Genomic DNA, 23,823 nt, shown 5'->3' on the forward strand with positions numbered 1-23,823 from the left:
GAATACAGTAGACGGCAAACATCAAAAAAGTGATCGAGTTATTTTATTTGTCACGTGGTTACGCTCATATACAGTGGGGAGAACAAGTATTTGATACACTGCCGATTTTGCAGGTTTTCCTACTACATGTAAGGGTCTGTAATTTAAAACAATCCAGAAAATCACATCTATTTGAGTCAATTGGAGGTGTACCTGTGGATGTATTTCAAGGCCTACCTTCAAACTCAGTGCCTCTTTGCTTGACATCTTGGGAAAATCAAAAGAAATCAGCCAAGACCTCAGAAAATAATTGTTGACCTCCACAAGTCTGGTTCATCCTTGGGAGCAATTTCCAAACGCCTGAAGGTACCACGTTCATCTGTACAAACACCATGGGATCACGCAGCCGTCATACCGCTCAGGAAGGAGACGCGTTCTGTCTCCTAGAGATGAACGTACGTTGGTGCGAAAAGTGCAAATCAATCCCAGAACAACAGCAAAGGATCTTGTGAAGATGCTGAAGGAAACAGGTACAAATGTACCTATATCCACAGTAAAAACGAGTCTTATATCGACATAACCTGAAAGGCCACTCAGCAAGGAAGAAGCCACTGCTCCAAAACCGCCATATAAAAGCCAGACTACGGTTTGCAACTGCACATGGGGACAAAGATCGTACTTTTTGGAGAAATGTCCTCTGGTCTGATGAAGCAAAAATTGAACTGTTTGGCCATAATGACCATCGTTATGTTTGGAGGAAAAACGGGTGGCTTGCAAGCCGAAGAACACCATTCCAACCGTGAAGCACAGGGGTGGTAACATTATGTTGTGGGGTGCTTTGCTGCAAGAGGGACTGGTACACTTCACAAAATAAATGGCATCATGAGGCAGAAAATGATGTGGATATATTGAAGGAACATCTCAAGACATCAGTCAGGAAGTTAAAGCTTGGTCGCAAATGGATCTTCCAAATGGACAATGACCGGAGAATACTTCCAAAGTTGTGGCAAAATGGTTTAAGGAAAACAAAGTCAAGGTATTGGAGTGGCCATCACAAAGCCCTGACCTCAATCCTTGTGGGAAAAAGCTTGTGGAAGTCTGTCTGAAACATTTGACCCAAGTTAAACAATTTAAAGGCCATGCTACCAAAAACTGGTTGAGTGTATATGCAAACTTCTGACCCACTGGGAAAGCTGAAAAATAATTTTCTACTATTATTCTGACATTTCACATTCTTAAAATAAAGTGGTGATCCTAACTGACCTAAGACAGGGAATTTTTACTAGGATGAAATGTCAGGAATTGAGAAAAACTGAGTTTAAAATGTATTTGGCTAAGGTGTATGTAAACATCCGACTTCAACTGTACTTAAAGGTTGAGACAACACAGTTCTGACACACCCTGGTGAAGGTTGAGTAAACACGGTTCACACCCACCCTGGTAAAAGGCAAACAGGTAGAATAAACTGGGAAAGCAGTCAGAGTTCGTCGAAAGCCATTCCAGCTCTATTTATGCATTTATCTCATCAGAGAGATAAATGCATACATAATTATTAATATGGGATAGATATAGTCCGGTTCTAAATCCTAGAAAACTACAGTCTGGGTTGAAGAAGAGAAGACGGCGTGGGACTCACCTTTGACCCTAGAAGGGAGAGACGGGGCAGGTGAGAAGAGTGGAGCGGGCGGGGGGCTGTCCAAGCTGCGCGTGTGAGGGCATGGACTAGCGTACACCTCCCGCTTCTGATTGTGGGCCAGTGCTAGCCTGCGACCCACACTGAAGAGTCCACCTCCTCCTCGGTCCAGGGTGGAGGAGCTGGTGTGGGTCTGGTACAGATTGAAGGGCCGAGAAGAGCGGCCCTTCTGTACTGGACCTGTCTAAGTAAGTAACAAACAAACAAAACACTCTCGGTCTCGCTCTATATACTCAGCAGTCATAACAGACAGTAATAATAGACTGCTACAAATAATCTTTCTGACTAACTACCGCCTCAGAATCAGGATCGCAGCAGACAACATAGAGTTGTGAAGGACTCGGTCGTATTGATTAGGGCATGCAACTGAAAACATACATTTAAAAACATTTAATACCCCAAAAAAGTGTTAATTTACCAAATAGCTCCTCCCTGTTTTACTCAGTTTTTTCCTCCATTTGACCCCAAATGAACATGACCATAATATTGCTGACCTTGTCATCCAGGTCATCATCACTCTCGTACAGATCATCCTGACGCAGTTGCCACTCGTATTCCACGTGCATGTTGAACTGGTTACTCTGGGACTGGTTGATCTGATACACAACACACAACAGGAGAATTGCCGCGTGCCAATCATCATGTATCATACTATATAGAAACGCAGCCACTGCCTTCCATATATAAATATATATATATCACATTGAGGATAGCATGAACTTGGACTGGAACCGTCACTGCCTCTGCACTAAGCAATTTACAATTTTTTTTGTCTAAGCTATGGAAATCAATCTATCAATACAAAATAAATCAAGATTCCTTTGGTGTCCACAGACTAAGGAGAAAAAATATATATTGATAAGGAGGTGCTATGAATAACGAGTGAATTGGTTTAGTAAATGACTTAAAGCGCCTAGTCCTTGAACAGTGTAGCTGTGAGTCAGCTGTAGTCAGGGTGGACTCACCAGCTCCTCACAGTGCGTGTTCTTTAATCTGCTAGCAATATCCAGCCCAGTCTCGCCCACCGCATTCTCTGAGAAACAACGAAGAGCACAGCTGGATCATCATCAAGCATTAATGGCTGGCACAACAACCACTTGTAGGCAGAGCCACAATATATGAAGCCTTCATTTTCATGTGGCACAAAACAACAATGAAATACATTACAACTCCTTTTTATCTCAAATTAGTCCTTTTAGAAGTTTTTCTTGGTAAACCATTCTCGAGATTTTTGTCAGTTGTTGTTGAGCACCCCTCCTTTCTTTTGTTTGCTTAAGGCCCACCTGAACGCTTACCTATTTATTGGCATTTTGACAGTCTATCTGGCCTGACGCCGCTCACAATTTCTGACTAAACATAAAGGAGGATCTACCACTATTGTTGGAATATACTTGAATTAATGAAGAATGACTTAGTTTGCTGAAATCAGAGCTAATACGGCAGAACCTTTATCCTTTACGGATTAATAAGCACAAAACACTTTCCTACCGCACTCCCTGTTTAATGACCTGGCACAAGTACCTGAACGTGCAGAATCCACAAAAAAATATGAGTATTGAGCTCCTAGACATACTATTGACTTAGAAACACATTCAGAGGTGTTTACGGATTCACAAAGCACCAGCTTTTGGCAAAAATTATTAAGAGTTTTTGCGCAAATGAAAACATGTCTTGAATAAATGCTCTTTGGATTTGATGCTGCTCTTCATTGAGAAACCCAAGGCAGAAAAATAAAGAATCTCAATTGACCTCTCGAAAATGAAAATCCAACAAAAAGTGGATATAGAGACTTAACACACTCCAATGAGATATCCATATCAAATCACATTTTATTTGTCACATGCGCCAAATACAGCAGGTAGACCTTACCATGAAATGCTTACTTACAAGCCCTTAACCAACAATGCAGTTCAAGAAATAGAGTTAAGAAAATATTTTCTAAGTAAACTAAAGTAAAATATAAAATAAAAAGTAACACAATAAGATTACATAACAATAACGAGGCTATACACAGGGGGTCAATGTAAATAGTCCGGTGGCAATTTTATTAATTGTTCATCAGTCTTATGGCTTGGGTGTAGAAGCTGTTAAGGAGCTTTTTGGATCCGGGGCTCCGGTACCACTTGCCGTACAGTTGCAGAGAGAACAGTCTATGAATTGTGTGACTGGAGTCTGACAATTTTATGGGCCTTCCTCTGACACCGCCTAGTATATAGGTCCTGGATGGCAGGAAGCTTGGGCACAGTGATGTATTGGGTCGTATGCACTACCCTCTGTGGCGCCTTATGCTCAGATGCCGAGCAGTTGCCATTCCAGGAGGTGATGCAACCGGTCAGGATGTTCTTGATGGTGCAGCTGTAGAACCTTTTGAGGATCTGGGGACCCATGCCAAATCTTTTCAGTCTCCGCCCTCTTCACGAAAGTCTTGGTGTGTTTGGACCATGATAGTTTGCTGGTGATGTGGACACCAAGGAACTTGAAAATCTTAACATCGATCGGGCTGTAGTGGGGCGGGTTAATGGGGGCCTTATTGACCCTCCTTTTCCTGTAATCCAAGATCATCTCCTTTGTCTTGCTGGGACAAACTGATATTCTGCAAAAGGTACAGGGATTGGACTGCTGAGGACTGGGGTAAAGTCATTTTCTCTGATTAATCCCCTTTCCGATTGTTTGGGGCATCCGGAAAAAAGCTTGTCCGGAGAAGACAAGGTGAGCGCTACCATCAGTCCTGTGTCATGCCAACAGTAAAGCATCCTAAGACCATTCATGTGTGGGGTTGCTTATCAGCCAAGGAATAAAGAATGCCATGAATAAAGAATGGTACCAACACATCCTCCGAGAGCAACTTCTCCCAACCATCCAGGAACAGTTTGGTGATGAACAATGCCTTTTCCAGCATGATGGAGCACCTTGCCATAAGGCAAAAGTGATAACTAAGTGGCTCGGGGGAACAAAACATTGATATTTTGGGTCCATGGCCAGGAAACTCCCCAGACCTTAATCGCATTGAGAACTTGTGGTCAATGCTCAAGAGGCGGGTGGACAAACAAAAACCCACAAATTCGGACTAACTCCAAGCATTGATTATGCAAGAATGGGCTGCCAGTCAGGATGTGGCCCAGAAGTTAATTGACAGCATGCCAGGGCGGATTGCAGGTCTTGAAAAAGAAGGGTCAACACTGCAAATATTGACTCTTTGCATCAACTTCATGTAATTGTCAATAAAAGCCTTTGAGATTTATGAAATGCTTGTAATTATACTTCAGTATTCCATAGTAACATCTGACAAAAATATCTAAAGACACTGAGGCAGAAAACGTTGTGATTTTTTTTTGTGTCATTCTCAAAACCTTTGGCCACGGCTGTATTTTACAGTCCCTGGTGTCTCTCGAAGGAGATTCTCACCTTGAGCTTGTCTACTTTATTGTCCACGGCCTGACCATTAGCGAGTAATATACTGGTAAGCGTTGGATGGGATGCACGCCTCCTGAATCAGAGTCTTAGAGCAGTCTCTGGGATAAGTGGAATTGCCTTGGGGGGTACGAATAAAAGGGTCCAATTCAGGAAAGTCATATTTCTTGTAGAAATTCTGGGGAGTTACAGCCGCTCTCATCTCCAAAAGTTCTTTCTGGCTGTAAGTAATAGTGCAAAGGATGTTCTGAGCTGATAATGTGAGAAATAACACTTAGACATGGTCGCCCTGTTCACGTCTCCTATCAGTGCCATTTTGTTAGGTTCGGCCCTCTCAAGTCTCGTAGATCAATGCACTGCTCTCTTTTCGTTTATAAGGCCATCTTGTGCAAACTTTAGCCATACCAAACTCCATTGTTAAATTACAGATATACGAGTCACCAGACCCGATCACAGGGATGGCGAACGCTGGAGATCCCTTCGATTCCACTGACGGTAGATCTGCATTCAGTTTTTTTGCACCTTACGTGTGGAATGATCTCCAAATGCCTTAAGGGCATTCCAGACAGGGCATTTCATAGATAAGGAATTTCAGACACAGCCCAACATTAAAGATCCTTCAAAGTCAACTCTGATTTATCTTGTTTTAACGAATACACCAGAGAAATATGTTTCTACTGGTTTCTTCAACCAAGATATTAGTGACCATTGACCAGTTGTTTGTGTCAGAGAGCCTTGTGTCATCACAAAGAGGAACTTTAAAAACTTCAGTGAACAGGATTTTTTTTACATTATCTTTTTTTAATGACCCGGATTGTATTTCAGCTATCCCTGAACCAGATTTAGCACTCAGCCTTTTTGCAGATGTTTTCTATGCTATTGTGGATATTTATGCTCCCTTCAAATAATGAAGGGTTAAAGGTAGATCAAATGCATGGTACTTTCCAGAATTATCAGAAGTCATTCATAAACGAGATGATGCTTGGGTCAAGGCCAGGAACACAGGATTAGGTCTGGACTAGCAAGCGTTTAAGCAATTGAGGAATCATTGAGTAAGACAAATCAGAAAGGCTAAATCTGATTATGTAACCGCTCTTTCGGATTGTAATGGGAACCCGGCAAAATTCTGGAAAACTGTCAAATCCCTAAAGGGTTCTACTTCTTCCTCTCTGTCACAAGACATTAATTCAGACACAAAAAATTGCTATCATTGATGTATTTAATCACCATTTTATTTCAGCGAGCTCTCTTTTTGAAATAACTTCTAAGTCTATTCACAATGATACCGGGCTGGATTTTGATAGGGAAAACTTGCTGAATGATAAGATAAATGCTTTTCAAAGCTTCTTTTAGGCTATTTACAGAAGAAAAAAAGTCCTGGATGCTTTGCTAGCAATAGACAACAAGAAATCCACAGGGCTAACCAATTGGATCCATGTTCGCTGGATCCATTCATTGTGGGCTCAATAACCCTTTTGAAAATCTTTTGATACTGTTTAACATTTTATGAAATAAGTTGTCCTCGATAGGCCTGAGCTCCGACACATGTTCATGGTTATCTTAGTGGCAGAACTCAGGACATCGTGATTGATGGGGTTAAGTCAGAATTTCTTGAAGCACATAAAGGTGTTCCGCAGGGTTCGATACTAGAACATGATCTTTTCATTATTTATATAAATGTTATTGGTCAATCTGTAAAAAAATATATATATAATCTAAATGCGGCTGATACTATTATGTACGTAATTGCCCCATCTGCTCACCTGGCTGTGACAAGACCACAGTCCGATTTTGCAGTTGTGCAGGAAGTCCTTACTGATTCAAAAACTCGTACTTAATACGGGCAAAATACATGTTGTTTTCAAGTTCTGTTAAGATTGTCTCAATTGCATTCTCTTTACTCATCGGATGGTTAAATAATCGAACAAGTTGCTGCAAACAAATACCTTGGTATTTATCGTTTAAAAAAAACATACAACAGCTTGTTAATAAACTAAGATTTAACGTGGGCCTTCTTTTTTATAGAAACAGATCTGGTCTCTCTCTCGTCAGCAGGAAGCAGATTGTGCAGTCAACCTTTCTACCTGTTCTTGATTATGGTGATACTATTTATCAAAGTGCAGCTGCCTCTACTTAAACCCTTGGATGCACTTTTTCATAGCGCCCTTCGTTTTATCACAGGAGACAGTTTTATTACTCGTCACTGTATTCTTTACCAAAAGGTTGGTTGGACCTCTGAAGTCACGTAGATTACAAAGCCCTGCTCCACAACCTTCTGACTTTAAAATGACAAGTTATCAAACCTGTTCACAGGGTTGGTTAACTCTGGAGACTACAGAGTGACACGGAACCCAAATTGGTCGTGCGCTATCCTGCATAAATGTATTGTGTCCCCCCACACCAAACACGATCATGACACACAGGTTAAAATATCAAAACAAACTCAACCAATAACATTAATTTGGGGACAGGTCGAAAAACATTATACATTTATGGCAATTTAGCTAGCTAGCTTGCACTTGCTAGCTAATTTGTCCTATTTAGATAGCTTGCTGTTGCTAGCTAATTTGTCCTGGGATATAAACAATGAGTTGTTATTTTACCTGAAATGCACAAGGTCCTCTACTCCGACAATTAATCCACACATAAAACGGTCAACCAAATCGTTTCTAGTTTTCTTCTCTGGACTTTATATTGCGATTGGCAACTTTCATAAATTAGGTTTATTACCGCCACCGACCTCGTTCGTCTTTCAGTCACCCACGTGGGTATAACCAATGAGGTGATGGCACGTGGGTACCTGCTTCTATAATCCAATGAGGAGATGGGAGAGGCGGGACTTGCAGCGCGATATGCGACACAAATAGAACTGACTTCTATTTTAGCCCTTGGCAACGGAGACGCTCGTTGGCGCGTGCGAGCAGTGTGGGTGCAATAATTGAATAATATAGATTTCTAAATGTATTTTGCAGCGCACGCGACGTGAGCGGTATAGTCAGCCTGTGAGGTAAATCAGCCTTTAAATTTCTTGCACCTTATGTGAGGAATGATCTACAATACACTTTAAAATTTGAAGAATTGGAATAATTGGCCTCCCGGGTGGCGCAGTGGTCTAGGGCACTGCATCGCAGTGCTAGCTGCGCCACCAGAGTCTCTGGGTTCGCTCCCAGGCTGGGCTGGGTTCGCGCCCAGGCTCTGTCGCAGCCGGCCGCAACCGGGAGGTCCGTGGGGCGACGCACAATTGGCATAGCGTCGTCCGGGTTAGGGAGGGTTTGGCCGGTAGGGATATCCTTGTCTCAGTATGTAATATGTCAAAAAAAAAAAAATGTCAAAAAAAATGTATGCACTCTACTGTAAGTCGCTCTGGATAAGAGCGTCTGCTAAAATGACTAAAATGTCAAATGTAAGAATTGGTGCCTCTAGGGCATTTCAGATGGTTGTTAGGGGACCTTTTTACTGAAGAATGTCTGTTTTTTATGATTGTGTTTTGCGTGTATTGTATATATGAATGTGTAGTTTGACGTGTATATTGTATTTTGATGTGTATTGTGTTATACAGGGCTCATCTAAAAGGGACCTTAAAATGTTAAATAAAATCCTTGAGGCTTTTTAAAAAGAAGATCAATTAAGAGAAGATTAATTCACAGTAAAAAAATAAAAAAAAATCACAGTCCCATTGACATCAATGCATGCATGACATGGACTACAGTCAAAGTGAATTATGCCTCACACAGAGAAGCATAGATAGAACATGGATAGACATTGAATAGAGAAGGCATTTCTGATCTCAGGAGAGGACCACTAGGGTGCAGGCCTGGTCTTTAGCAAGGGACGACTCATAACACTCACTGTTATGTATGTTGGCCTTGGCTCGGAGAAGCAATTTAAGACACTCTGTTCTGTTGTGCAGACAACAGTAATGCAACGCACTGTTTCCCCTGGCAGTCTGGACATCCAGATTGTTGCTGTAATAAAATCAAAACACAACACAGTTATACTCATACAATACACTGGGATATAAACCTTTGACATGTTAGACTGACTAAGAAGAACACAGGAGCCACTGTCTGACAAATCCATGATGAATAACAACTATCTACTCGGCATGTTTGGCCAGCATCCTTGACATGGTACCATAACTTAGAAGACATGCAGTACATCTAATCTATGCGCCAGTCTTATCTGGTGTCCTGTGTGAACTTAAGTATTTCTCTCTCGCTCGCCCTGAGCCAATGCCTACCTGGCTACCTGACCTGATGACTCTTGTTCTGCCTGCGGCTATGGAACCCTGACCTGTTCACCGGACGTGATACCTGGTCCCGAACCTGCTGTTTTTGACCCACTCACTCCCTCTCCCTCCCCACCTGTTGTCTCAACCTCTAAATGCCAACTGACATTTACTCCTTGCAACCAATATAATGTTATATACTGTATATGGGGATACAACCAACCCATCTCTGCAGATTTAGCTGCGAAGAGACAATCATTAGATCACTTGTTTTGGTACTGCACATATGTTGCTTGTTTTTGGTCGCAAGTGGCAAAAAAATTGCAATATTTACTTGGATTTAACTCTGAAGCACTGCCAGGTGAATTTGAAATGTCAGTCAAATCGATCAAGAATATAATAATACTCTTAACAAAAAAATTCTATCTTTAATTTACAATCTGTAGAAACTATGAGAATAGAAACGTTCAGAACTTTTGTGAAACATCACAGCACAGTTGAAAATACACTATATATACACACAAAAGTATGTGGACACCCCAGGAGAACGCTATCTGCCCGAATGCATAGTGCCAACTGTAAAGTTCGGTGGAGGAGGAATAATGGTCTGGGGCAGATTTTCATGGTTCGGGCTAGGCCCCTAAGTTCCAGTGAAGGGAAATCTTAATGCTACGGCATACAATGACCTTCTAGATGATTCTGTGCTTCCAACTTTGTGGCAACGGTTTGGGGAAGGCCCTTTCCCGTTTCAGCATGACAATGCCCCTGTGCACAAAGTGAGGTCCATACGGAAATTGTTTGTCGAGATCGGTGTGGAAGAATTTGGCTGGCCTGCACAGGGCCCTGACCTCAACCCCATTGAACACCTTTGGGATGAATTGGAACACCGACTGCGAGCCAGGCCTAATCGCCCAACATCAGTGCTCAACCTCACTAATGCTCTTGCGGCGGAATGGAAGCAAGTCCCCGCAGCAATGTTACAAAATCTAGTGGAAATCCTTACACCAGTTATAGCAAAGGGGGGGGGGGGGGACCAACTCCATATTAATGCCCATGGTTTTGAAATGAGATGTTCGATGAGTAGGTATCCACATACTTTTGGTCATGTAGTCTATATGGCTGCTAGAAATCATAACTGGATGGTCTTCAGAGATAGATGGAGGCTGGGACAAAAAAAAGAAAAAAAAAGATAACTAATATAAAATATACTGTCCTTAAAATGTATATAGTACGTATAAGCTGGAAGTAGACGCCTAAGTATTGTTGTCCATTAGTTTACTACAATTAGGGTTTGTGGTTGTTTTATGACAAAATTGCACAATTTAAAGTGACTTTTTATTGTCCTTAGCACAAGGTGCACCTGTGTAATGATCATGCAGTTTAATCAGCTTCCTGATATGCCACACCTGTCATGTGAATGGATTATCTTGGCAAAGGAGAAATGCTCACTAACAGGGATGTAAACAAATGTGTACACAACATTTTTAAGAAATAATAATAACAATGGAACATTTCTGGGATTTTTTATTTCAGCTCATGAAACATGGGACCAACACTTTACATGTTGCGTTTATATTTTTGTTCAGTGTATATTTACAAAAAAATATGTAGTGTGTGTGTTGGGGTGTCAGTTAAGTATGTGTGAGTTTTTGCATAGAGTCCGGTGTGTGTGCATAGTCAGTGCAAGAGAAGTAGTTCAAAAAGGGTCAATGCAGGTAGTCCGGGTAGCCATTGGATTATCTATGGCAGTCTTATGGCTTGGGGGTAAAAGCTGTTCAGGGTCCTGTTGGTTCCAAACTTGGTGCACTGGTACTGCTTGCTGTGCGGTAGCAGAGAGAAAAGTCTATGGTTTGGGTGACTGGAATCTTTTACCATTTTTTATCTTTCCTCGGACACCGCCTGGTATAGAGGGGTCCAGTGATGTACTGAGCCACAATCACCACCCTCTGTAGTGGCTTGCAGTCGGGTGCGGTAATGGAGCCAGTCAAGATGCTCTCAATGGTGCAGCTGTAGAACTTTATTAGGATCTGACGGTCCATGCCAAATCTTTTCAGCCTCCTGAGGGGGGAAGAAGCGCTGTCGTCCCCTCTTCACAACTGTGGGTGTGTGTGGACCAGGTTAATTCCTTAGTGATGTGAACACCAAGGAACTTGAAGCTCTCGACCCAATCCACTACAGCCCCATTGATGTGGATGGCGGCGTGCTCGCCCATCCATTTCCTGTAGTCCACAATCAGCTCCTCTGTCTTGCTGACGCTGAGGGCAAGGTTATGGCCTGGCACAACACGGTCAGGTCTCTGACCTCCTCCATATAGGCTGCCTCATTGTCATTGGTGATCAGTCCAACCACCGGCGTATCGTCAGCAAACTTGAGGAGGGCGTTGAAGTCGTGCATGGCCACGCAGTCGTTGGTAAACAGGGAGTACAGGAGGGGACTAAGTACACACCCCTGAGGGCGGCCCGTAAGGGAGACCAGGATCCAGTTGCAGGGGAGGTGTTCACTCCCAGGTTTCTGAGCTTGGTGATGAGCTTGGAGGGGACTATTTTTTATTTATTTCACCTTTATTTAACCAGGTAGGCTAGTTGAGAACAAGTTCTCATTTGCAACTGCGACCTGGCCAAGATAAAGCATAGCAGTGTGAACAGACAACAACACAGAGTTACACATGGAGTAAACAATAAACAAGTCAATAACATGGTAGGAAAAAGAGAATCTATATACAATGTGTGCAAAAGGCATGAGGTAGGCAATAAATCGAATAATTACAATTTAGCAGATTAACACTGGAGTGATAAATCATCAGATGATCATGTGCAAGAAGAGATACTGGTGTGCAAAAGAGCAGAAAAGTAAATAAATAAAAGCAGTATGGGGGTGAGGTAGGTAAATTGGGTGGGTAGTTTACAGATGGACTATGTACAGCTGCAGCGATCGGTTAGCTGCTCGGATAGCAGATTTTTAAAGTTGTTGAGGGAGATAAAAGTCTCCAACTTCAACCACTATGGTGTTGAATGCTGAGCTGTAGTCAATGAACAGCATTCTTACATAGATATTCATTTTGGCCTGGTGGGTGAGGGCAATGTGAAGTGCTATTAAGATTGCATCATCTGTGGTTCTGTTTGGGAGTTATGCAAATTGAAGTGGGTCCAGGGTGTCTGGGATGATGGTTTTGATGTGAGCCATGACCAGCCTTTCAAACCATTTCCTGGCTATAGATGTGAGTGCTACGGGGCGATAGTCATTTAGGGAGGATACCTTGGTGTTTTGGGGCACGGAGACTATGCTTGAAACAAGTGAGCCAGCTCATGGCTGGGTCCCCCTTTGTAATCCGTGATAGTTTGCCAGCCCTGCCACATCCATCGTGCGGCAGAGTAGGATTCAATCTTAGTCCTGTATTGACGCTTTGCCTGTTTGATGGTTCGACGGAAGTCGTAATGGGATTACTTATAAATATCCAGATTAGGGTCCTGACCTCAACCCCATTGAACACCTTTGGGATGAATTGGAAGTGAGGTTGAGCACTGAGACCTGGCCGAATGCGAGCCACTAATGCTCTTGCGGCTGAATGGAAGCAAGTCACCGCAGCAATGTTCCAACATCTAGTGGAAAGCCTTACCAGTTATAGCAACAAAGGGTAAAACAGATTTTATAAAATGTAGAGAAACGGCCCCTCTGAATGTGCATTTTCTTGTTTGCTTATGGCCTTACACAGCTCGTTGAGTGAGGGGGAGAGGTTTGTATGCGTCTCTGTGTGTGGAGTAAAGGTGGTCTAGATTTTTTTCCCCCCTCTGGTAGCACATTTAACATGCTGGCAGAAATGATGTAAAACAGATTTAAGTTTCTATGCATTAAAGTCCCCGGCTACTAGGAGCGCCGCCTCTGGATGAGCGTTTTCCTGTTTGCTTATGGCCGTATACAGCTCATTGAGTGCGGTGTTAGTGCCAGCATCGGTTTGTGGTAGTAAATAGACAGCTACGAAGAATATGGATGAAAACTCTCTCGGTAAATGGTATGGTCTGCAGCTTATGAGATACTCTACCTCAGGCGAGCAAAACCTCGAGACTTCTTTAGATATCGTGCACCAGCTGTTGTTTACAAATATACATAGACTGCCACCCCTTGTCTTACCAGAAGCTGCTGTTCTATCCTACCGATGCAGTGTATAGCACACCAGATGAATGTTATTCATGTCGTCGTTCAGGCACGACTCGGTGACACGTCAGATATTAAAGTTTTTAATGTCCATTTGTTAAGATATATGTGCTTGTAGTTCGTCTATTTTATTTTCCAATGATTGTATGTTGGTTAATAGGACTGATGATAAAGGCAAATTACCCACTCGCCGCCGGATCCTTTCATTCTTGAAGATGGTGCCGACAGAGATGGTCGCTTCGCGTTCTTAGGAAACTACGCAGTATTTTGTTTTTTATGTATTATTTCTTACACTGTTGCCCCAGGAAATCTTAAGTCTTACATACAGCCGGGAAGAACTATTGGATATAAGAGCAACGTCAAATTACCAACATTACGACCAGGAATACGTCTTTCCCGAAGCGGATCCTCTGTTTGGACCACCACCCAGGACAATGGATCGGATCCCAGTAGGCAATCTAAAACAACGGCGCCGCATAAGGGGCAGACTTAGTAGACGAATGTTGACACGGTAGACGAAATTCGAGCAAGAGTTGCCTTCCAGAGAGACATCAGAGATTGGTAACATTCTCTATTTCACGGAAACATGGCTCACTCGGGATATGTTATCATATCGGTACAGCCACCCGGTTTCTTCACGCATCGCGCCGACAGAAACAAACATCTCTCTGGTAAGAAGAAGGGCCGGGGTGTATGCCTTATGATTAGTGAGTCGTGGTGTGATCCTAACAACATACAATAACTCAAGTCCTTTTGTTCACCTGACCTAGAATTCCTTACAATCAAATGCCGACCACATTATCTACCAAGAGAATTCTCTTCGATTATAATCATAGCCCTGTATATCCCCCCCACCAAGCAGACACCTCGACCGCCCTGAAAGAACTTCATTGGACTCTATGTAAACTGGAAACCATATATCCTGAGGCTGCATTTATTATAGCTGGGGATTTTAACAAAGTTCATCTGAAAACAAGGCTCCCTAAATTTTATCAGCATACCGAATGCGCGACCCGGGCTGGCAGCGTTCTGGATCATTGCTACTCTAACTTCCACGACGCATACAAAGCCCTCCCTCGCCCTCCTTTCTGCAAATCTGACCACGACTCCATTTTGTTGATCCCAGCCTATAGACAGAAACTAAAACAGGAAATGCCTGTGCTCAGGTCTGTTCAACACTGGTCGTTCCACGCTTCAAGATTGCTTCGATCACGTGGACTGGGATATGTTCTGGATAGCCTCAGACAACATTGGCCGTGCTGCTACTCCAGTTTCAACTGTTCTGCCTGCGGCTATGGAACCCTGACCTGTTCACTGTGATTACTATTATTTGACCATGCTGGTCATTTATGAACATTTGAACATCTTGGCCATGTTTTGTTATAATCTCCACCCGGCACAGCCAGAAGAGGACTGGCCACCCCTCATAGCCTGGTTCCTCTCTAGGTTTCTTCTTACGTTTTGGCCTTTCTAGGGAGTTTTTCCTAGCCACCGTGCTTCTACACCTGCATTACTTGCTGTTTGGGGTTTTAGGCTGGGTTTCTGTACAGCACTTTGATATATCAGAAGGGCTATATAAATACATTTGATTTGATGTATACACTGATTCGATGAGTGAGTTTATTAGCAAATGCATCGGTGATATTGTACCCACGGTGACTATTAAAACCTTCCCCAAAAAGAAACTGTGGATTGATGGCAGCAATCGTGCAAAACTGCTTTTAATCATGGCAAGGCGACCGGAAACATGAGCGAATACAAACAGTGTAGCTATTCCCTCCGCAAGGCAATCAAACAAGCTAAGCATCAGTATAGAGACAAAGTAGAGTCGCAATTCAATGGCTCAGACACGAGACGTATGTGGCAGGGTTTAGAGGAAATCACAGACTACAAAAAGAAAACCAGCCCCTTCGAGGACACCGACATCTTGCTCCCAGACAAATTAAACAACTTCTTTGCTCGCTTTGAGGACAATACAGTGCCACAGACACGGCCCGCTAACAAAACCTGCGGGGTCTCCTTCGCCGTGGCCAATGTGAGTAAAACATTTAAACATATTAACCCTCGCAAGGCTGCAGGCCCAGACGGCATCCCTAGCCGCATCCTCAGAGCATGCCCAGACCAGCTGGCTGGTGTGTTTGCGGACATATTCCATCAATCCCTATACCAGTCTGCTGTTCCCACATGCTTCAAGAGGCCCACCATTGTTCCTGTTCCCAAAAAAGCTAAGGTAACTGAGCTAAACGACTATCGCCTCGTAGCACTCACTTCTGTCATCATGAAGTGCTTTGAGAGACTAGTCAAGGATCATATCACCTCCACCCTACCTGACACCCTAGAATCACTCCAATTTGCTTACCGCTCCAATAGGTCCACAGACGACGCAATTGCAATCACACTGCCCTAACCCATCTGGACAAGAGGAATACCTATGTAAGAATGCTGTTCATTGACTACAGTTCAGCATTTAACACCATAGTACCCTCCAAACTCGTCATTAAGCTCGAGACCCTGGGTCTCGACCCCGCCCTGTGCAACTGGGTCCTGGACTTCCTGACGGGCCGCCCGCAGGCGGAGAGGGTAGGAAACAACATCTCCACTTCACTGATCCTCAAAACAGGGGGCCCACAAGGGTGGGTGCTCAGACCCTTCCTGTACTCCCTGTTCACTGATGACTGCGCGGCCCTGCACGCCTCCAACTCAATAATCAAGTTTGCAGACGACACAACATTAGTAGGCTTGATTACCAACAACGACGAGACAGGGAGGAGGTGGGGATAGGGAGGAGGTGAGGGCCCTCGGAGTGTGGTGTCAGGAAAGCAACCTCTCACCCAACGTCAACAAAACAAAGGAGATGATCGTGGACTTCAGGAAACAGCAGAGGGAAAATGCAAATTAATTACTTAAAAATCATACAATGTGATTTTTTTGATTTTTGTTTTAGATTCCGTCACAGTTGAAGTGTACCTATGATAAAAATTACAGACCTCTACATCCTTTGTAAGTAGGAAAACCTGCAAAATCAGCAGTGTATCAAATACTTGTTATCCCCACTGTATATACTGTATTTTATACCATCTTGCATCTTTCCTATGCTGCTCGGTCATTGCTCATCCATATATGCATCTGTGTACATATTCTTATTCCATTCCTTTACTTAGATTTGTGTATTAGGTAGTTGTTGTGGAATTGTTAGATTACCTGTTAGATATTGCTGTTGGAACTAGAAGCACAAGCATTTCGCTACCTTCGCAATAACGTCTGCTAACCATGTATGTGACAAATACATTTTTATTTGATTTGAGATACCGGGAGCTGAAGTTGGTCGTAGTTCATGTGGGGTCGAACGACATCAGAAGGGCTAGCTCGGAACATCTGAAAATGTATTTTAAAGAACTGACTTTAGCATTTAAAGACTCCAAAAAACGGCCAATCATTTCAAGTTCAGTACCATCGTTGGGCCGAGGGTGTGAACGATTCAGCAGGCTGCTGGCATTACACATCTGGCTAACTGTACTGTAGCTCTGCTGGAATCACTTTAATAGATAACTTTGACACCTTCTGGAAACAGAAGGTACTCTACAGCAGGTACTCTACCAGGGGTACGCGCACAAGTTGTTCTGCTTCTACAGAAGCACATCCAATGCTGGCATCAGTAAATCTACATTTGTTGTTAGCCCAGCTAGCATTGACACTGACAGTTGTGAATCTGATGCAGCCGAAGAGCTACTGCCCCCTTAAACGGGAAAGCACCGAACAACAGACAGGGACGATGGAACATCGATGGGGCGCAAATATGATGAGAACTACATTGATTTGGGGTTCACTCATATTGGGAGTAGTGCCTTTCCTCAGCCACAGTGCGTTATATGTGCAAAAGTACTATCTCACAAGTCGATTAAACCTTCACTCTTGCGCAGACATTTAGAAACAAAACATGCCAATTTGAAAAATAAGCCACAGAAGTTTTTTGAGTGAGAATTAAGACGACTTTTGAGTAGTAAGACATTTATAAAAGCAACAGATTAATAAGAAGGGGCTAGAAGCGTCTTATATGGTGAGCTACCGAGTTGCTAGGACAGGCAAGCCCCATACTATTGTGGAGGACTTAATTCTTCCTGCTACCGCGGATATGGCTGGGACAATGCTAGGGGAAAAGGCCCCAAGAAAAACACAGACAACGCCTTCGTCAAACAACACTGTTTCACGGCGCATCAGTGACATGGCAGGAGATGCTTCGCATACAAGCCAGTGAATTCTATGCGTTACAGCTGGATGAGGCAACAGACGTGGTGGGCCTGGCACGTTTATGTGGGGTCAATTAAGGAAGACATCCTCTTCTGCAAACCACTGGAAAACAGGACAACAGGAGAGGATATTTTTTTTAAGTACTGGACTTTGGTGGTCAAGATGTGTTGGTATCTGTACTGATTGTGCAAAAGCCATGACAGGGAAACATAGTGGAGTGGTAATGCGCGCGCGTGCGTGCAAGCAGTTGCTCTCAACGACACTTGGGTACACTGCAGCATCCACCGAGAGGCGCTTGATGCCAAGGGAATGCCTGACAGCTTGAAAGACGTTTTGGACACTACAGTGAAAATGGTTAACTTTGTTAAAGCAGCGACCATGTAACGCTTTTACAACATACAGAAGTGCACTGGTTATCAAGGGGCAAAGTATTGACAATTTTTTTTTAAATTGAAAGACGAGCTTAAAGTTCTCTTTACTGACCCTCATTTTCACTTGTCTGACCACTTGCATGATGACGAGTTTCTTACACGACTGGCCTATCTGGTTGATGTTTTTAATCACCTGAATGATCTGAATCTAGGATTACAGGGACTCTCCGCAACTATATTTATTCAATGTGTGGGACAAAATTGAGGCTATGATTAAGAAGTTGGAGCTCTTCTCAGTCTGCATTAACAAGGACAGCACACAGGTCTTTCCATCACTGTATGATTTTGTGTGTGAAAATGAACTCAAGCTTACGGACAATGTCAAATGTGATATAGCGAAGCACCTGAGTGAGTTGGGTGTGCAATTATGCAGGTACTTTCCCGAAATGGATGACACAAGCAACTGGATTCGTTTTTCCCTTTCATGCCCTGCCTCTAGTCCACCTACCGTTATCTGAACAAGAGCGCCTCATCGAAAATGCAACAAGGGGTTCTGTGAAAATTGAATTAAAATCAGAAGCCACTGCCAGATTTCTGGATTGGGCTGCGCTCAGAGTATCCTGCCTTGGCTATGAGAGTGGATTCTCAGCCCTCACTAGCATGAAAACTAAATACAGGCACAGACTGTGTGTGGGAAATGATTTACGACTCAGACTCTCCAATACAACCCAACATTGCAGAGTTACGAGCATCCGTTCAAGCACACCGTACTCATTAACCTGTGGTGAGTTATTCACCATTTTCGATGAACAAATAAGGTTTTATATGTAAGATGGTTAAATAAAAGAGCAAAATTATTATTATTATTAAATTATTTGTGCCCTGGTCCTATAAGAGCTCTGTCACTTCCCACAAGCCGGGTTGTGACAAAAACTCACACTCAATCTTGTGTTTAAGAAATGTATCATATTGTGTGTGTGTGGCAGGCTTACAATGATGGAAAAAAAAACATTTATGAGTGCGCTGACCCTGGTGGTAGAGGGGGTATGCAGCTGGAGGTTGAATGTTTGAAGGGGTACGGGACAATAAAAAGTTTGGGATCCACTGCTCTACAGGAATGACGGAGTCCATCCTAATCACCTTGGCTCCTGGAACTCTGTCCACGCATTTCAAAGCAGCGTTGAAACAATGACTTATCAATGACCCAAGACCAGCTCAGCTAATCCCTACCATTGTGACAATGAGTCGTCATAATGCGGCATCAAATGTAAATTATCCTAGGGGCTTTGCCAGACACAACGTAAGTAACTTAATTTATGTCCCTCTAATTGCCCTGAATACCTCTGTTGATCCTACAGCTATTGTATGCAGTAATCATGAGCCTATGAACCAGAATTATACGGTTTGCACTGAGGCGGTGTGCCCTAGTAGGAAGACCACTGTGTGCAGCTCACCCTGCACTATCAGCTCCAATATAAGTAACACGAGCAAGTCTACTTCTGATAAGCTTCCCAGTAAAGCATTAAAAACAATCAAGCAACCCAGAAAAGTGCAAGAAAACAGCCCATATTAACATAAGCAACCTGATAAACAAGGTCCATGAAGTCAATAACGTGCTTGTAACAGATGACATTCATATTCTGACTATCTCTGAAACTCACTTAGATAATACCTTTGATGATACAGTGGTAGCAATACACGGTTATAACATCTACCGAAAATACGGAAATTCCAACGGGGGCAGTGTTGCGGTCTATATTCAGAACCAAGTAATAGGACTACAGGTTCATCTGCCTCACCTTAAGCTCATTCGTGTGTGAAGCTGCTGTAGACCACCAAGAGCTAACAGTCAGTATATGAATAATATCTGTGAAATGCATGTGTAATCAGCGGAGAATAATATTTTCTGGGTGATTTAAATATTGATTGGCTCTCATCAAGCTGCCCACTCAAGAAAAAACTACAAACAATAACCAGTACCTGCAACTTGGTTCAGGCTGTCAGTCAACCTACCAGTGTATTTACAAACAGCACAGGAATGAGATCATCAACATGCATTGATCACATCTTTAGTAATGCTGCAGAAATTTCCTTTAAAGCAGTATCCAAATCCATAGGATGTAGTGATCACAATATAGTAGCCATATCTAGGAAAACCAAAGTTCCAAAGGCTGGGCCTAATATAGTGTATAAGAGGTCATACAGTAAGTTTTGTAGCGATTCACATGTTGATGATGTAAAGAATATTTGCTGGTCTGTGGTGTGTAATGAAGAGCAACCAGACACTGCACTTGAAACTTTTATGAAATTGATTATTCCACTTGGCAACAAACACTGACACTACACATCCAAGTATATCTGACAAAAGTATGAAAGACAGGAAATATACTTTTGAATTCAGTCAAATCCGTGTGGAACAGGTAAAAAAATGATTGTGGTCTATCAACAATGACAAGCCACCGGGGTCTGCCAATCTGGATGGAAAATTACTGAGGATAATAGCAGACGATATTGCCGCTCCTATTTGCCACATCTTCAATTTTAGCCTACTAGAACGTGTGCGCCCTCAGGCCTGGAGGAAAGCTAAAGTAATTCTGCTACCCAAGAATAGTAAAGCCCCCTTTACTGACTCAAATAGCCAACCAATTAGCCTGTTACCAACTCTTAGTAAACTTCTGGAAAAAATTGTATTTGACCAGATACACTGCTATTACACAGTAAACAAATTGACAATACATTTTCAGCATGCTAATAGAAAATGACATTCAACAAGCACAACACTTACACAAATGACTGATGATTGGCTGAGAGACATTGATGATAAAATGATTGTGGGGGCTGTCTTGTTAGACTTCAGTGCAGCTTTTGACATTATCGATCGTAGTCCGCTGCTGGAAAAACATATGTGTTATGGCTTTACACCCCCTGCTATATTGTGGATAAAGAGTGGCAGCTATCAAGATACCTGCCCAGCGTTATCCAATGAGGTTGCAGGGCGGGCCCAACAGCTCAGTGGAAACAGCAGAGAGTAAGAGAGAGAGAGAGAGCACTGACGTGGCGCACATATCAGCACATATGTGACGTAGTACGCAATTTTTGGGGGGCCACCTTTGGCTCGTGGGTGCTACTTTCAGAACTACTGTCTACAAAGTATACAAAAGTACCAGAGAATCTCTTTAAAGCCACAACAAACATCATGCAAGAGTTCAGAGCACAGTTAACAGTTTAGAATTAACAAAGGGCAAGGGCCACATTGGATGGGATTGTCCCTTTGAGCTATAGGAATATAGAGACATTACTAATGGCATTCTTCCGTTTCCTTTTTCATGCATTACAGCTCTCTTGACTGTCCCTTGAAATAAAAAATCTGTATTAATGCTGCATAAAATGACTTACCAGTTGTGAACAAGAAAGTCCACAATGTGAAGCGAGGTCCTATCAGCCAGCAGGATAGCCAGGTGGAGTGCAGTTTCCCCATTCTCCTACAAACATGGGAGGGTTGAGTTATGGTTATGTTAAGAGTCCGGCGCCCTGTCCAGAACCAATCCCTATCCCCTACCCACTTGACACAGAGGGAAGGACAGGCGTAAGCAATGTGGCTAAAATTCCACCTAGCCTATCAGAGGACAGGATGGAGCTATCACCATATATGTAAACCTATCAAATACTTTCAGAACTCCACAGGTGTCTTGGGGGTTGTTTCTGGACAGGGCCTGGGTCTACATGCACAGGGGTATGGAGTAAGGTTTTGTCTCGGGTGATGGTTAGTCATTGTGTAAGTATACTTACAGTACGTACCTACACAGGGCTGGCTAAAGGCTGGATGAGGTCAGTGTTAGGTACTAAGTTTATCAGGTTAGAGTTTAGATTAGTCATTGGGTCTACCTGCACAGGGTTGGCCAGAGGTTGGCTGAGGTCCAGTCTCACGGCATAGAGCTGGAGCAGGCTGAAGATGTCTCGGCTGCACACCGCCTCCTGTAAATTCCTTCTCAAAGTGGAAAAGGAGCTGCTGCTGTGTTGGGCAAACTGACACTCCATGTACTTACACAGGATGAAGTCCTTACGCACCATCCTAATGATACAGAGAGGCAGGGAGGACGCACTCATTACACGATACAGATGGGTATTGCAATTAGGAAATCAGAGCCATATGAAGAGTAAAAAAACAGCCATTCATACATTTCAATGAGAGATAGTAGGCTACTATGATCAACATCTAAGACAAACAGTAAGTCTGTTTTTTATTTTATTTAACTAGGCAAGTCAGTTAAGAACTAAGAACAAATTCCTATTTACAATGACGGCCTACCCCGGCCAAACCCTAACCCCGACGACGCTGGGCCAATTGTGCGCCACCCTATGGGATTGCTAATCCCGGCCGGTTGTGATACAGCCTGAAATCGAACCAGGGTCTGTAGTGACGCCTCTGGCACTGAGATGCAGTGCCTTAGACCACTGTGCCACACGGGAGCCCCTGTTGAAACTACTATTTCCTAAAAGCACTGAAAGAATGACATTTTCAGTTCATGGGTACATTCACTCATGCAAATATGAACTGAACATCAGTGTGTGAGTCACAATTCTGCCATTAATGTTAAAACTAGCAGGGTCAGGGTCTCCAAGGTCAGTACTTGCATAGGGCCTACACCAGGTCCTTGTTCTGTCAGCAAATTGCTTAATCTGTCCCTGTGTAGCCCAATCTCTGGCCCTTGCTCTGAACAAGTAGCAGTGGCTGTGTTCTCTGTGTGATAAAAGTCCACGGGGGAAACATCAAGGTTACAGTGAGAAGTAGCTCCAGCTGTTCTGATGCAGTGGGAACGTGGCTGTGACAGGCTACCATGACAAAAGCAGCCAATGCCATTTGGTGAAAGAACATACCGTCAACTTGCTGATTTCTCCCCATATAAAAACGCTTGGCGGCACTGAGGGGGGGGGGGGGGTGTCACTCTCTTAATGGAAATGGATTGTGCTTATGGCGCACGTCCACATGTAACAAGGCTGTAGTTATGCTTTTCTGACACACAGTAACCACTAGACAGGACCTTACTAATAAGGGGTTCACAGACATGTCAAGCATTTTTTATGTTATCCCAACACACTGTCCCATCTTAATTATTTTCTCATAGTTTGAAATAGTAAATATCAAAATACAATTAGAATATATTTTTGACAGTGAGCTTTTCAACACAGCGCACTATTAAATCTCAATGCATGCTCCAAAACGTAATGTATTTATAAAAATGTAATGTATAAAATGTTCCACGAGTTATCTTTTAAAGGAGTTCGGAGGAATAAGATTAGGCTTAACTTTGATATAGCCATCTCTAAAGTCCCATAGCAAGCTGAGCAGTTCTAGGGAATCATACAGCTGTAGGTGATTGGTTGCAGTTTGAGGACTGGGGAGTAATTCCAGCCCTGCTCGTCACTCACATGTCACTTTCTGCCGTGGGTTTCAGTGAGGGACTCAGGACATTGGCTTCCACTATCTCATTGAAGCCTGAATTGCCCATGTTCTTTGCCAGCTTAAAAAGAGAAGGGGGGGAAAAAATCATGAAAAACCATTCACAATAGAGTTGAGAGGAGCTTGACCAACTACTAAAACTGATTTCACATCAAACACTGAAGCATACAGGACACTGATCCAGTTGGTGACAATCACTGAGTTATTGTTGAATAGATTTTTTTTTAAATCAATAACTTATTTGTCCTCAAAGCATGCAATTAATGCCATGTCTGCTGCA

General features: G+C 43.0%; 1 protein-coding gene across 2 annotated transcripts in view; it reads right to left on the reverse strand.

The window, feature by feature from the left end:
• Positions 1-23,823, reverse strand: part of unm_sa1614 (un-named sa1614) — a 96,170-nt gene that overhangs the window by 36,348 nt on the left and 35,999 nt on the right. For both annotated transcript variants that reach the window (XM_055867826.1, XM_055867824.1), the window contains 7 exons: positions 23,513-23,604; positions 21,968-22,154; positions 21,479-21,564; positions 8,933-9,048; positions 2,638-2,705; positions 2,167-2,268; positions 1,616-1,856 (listed from right to left, as the gene is read on the reverse strand). In XM_055867826.1, the coding sequence (XP_055723801.1) occupies positions 1,616-1,856; positions 2,167-2,268; positions 2,638-2,705; positions 8,933-9,048; positions 21,479-21,564; positions 21,968-22,154; positions 23,513-23,604 (892 nt within the window). The remainder of the gene's footprint in view (positions 1-1,615; positions 1,857-2,166; positions 2,269-2,637; positions 2,706-8,932; positions 9,049-21,478; positions 21,565-21,967; positions 22,155-23,512; positions 23,605-23,823) is intronic.

The sequence above is a fragment of the Salvelinus fontinalis genome, chromosome 18, assembly GCF_029448725.1.
Source record: "Salvelinus fontinalis isolate EN_2023a chromosome 18, ASM2944872v1, whole genome shotgun sequence".
Lineage (NCBI taxonomy): Eukaryota > Metazoa > Chordata > Actinopteri > Salmoniformes > Salmonidae > Salvelinus > Salvelinus fontinalis.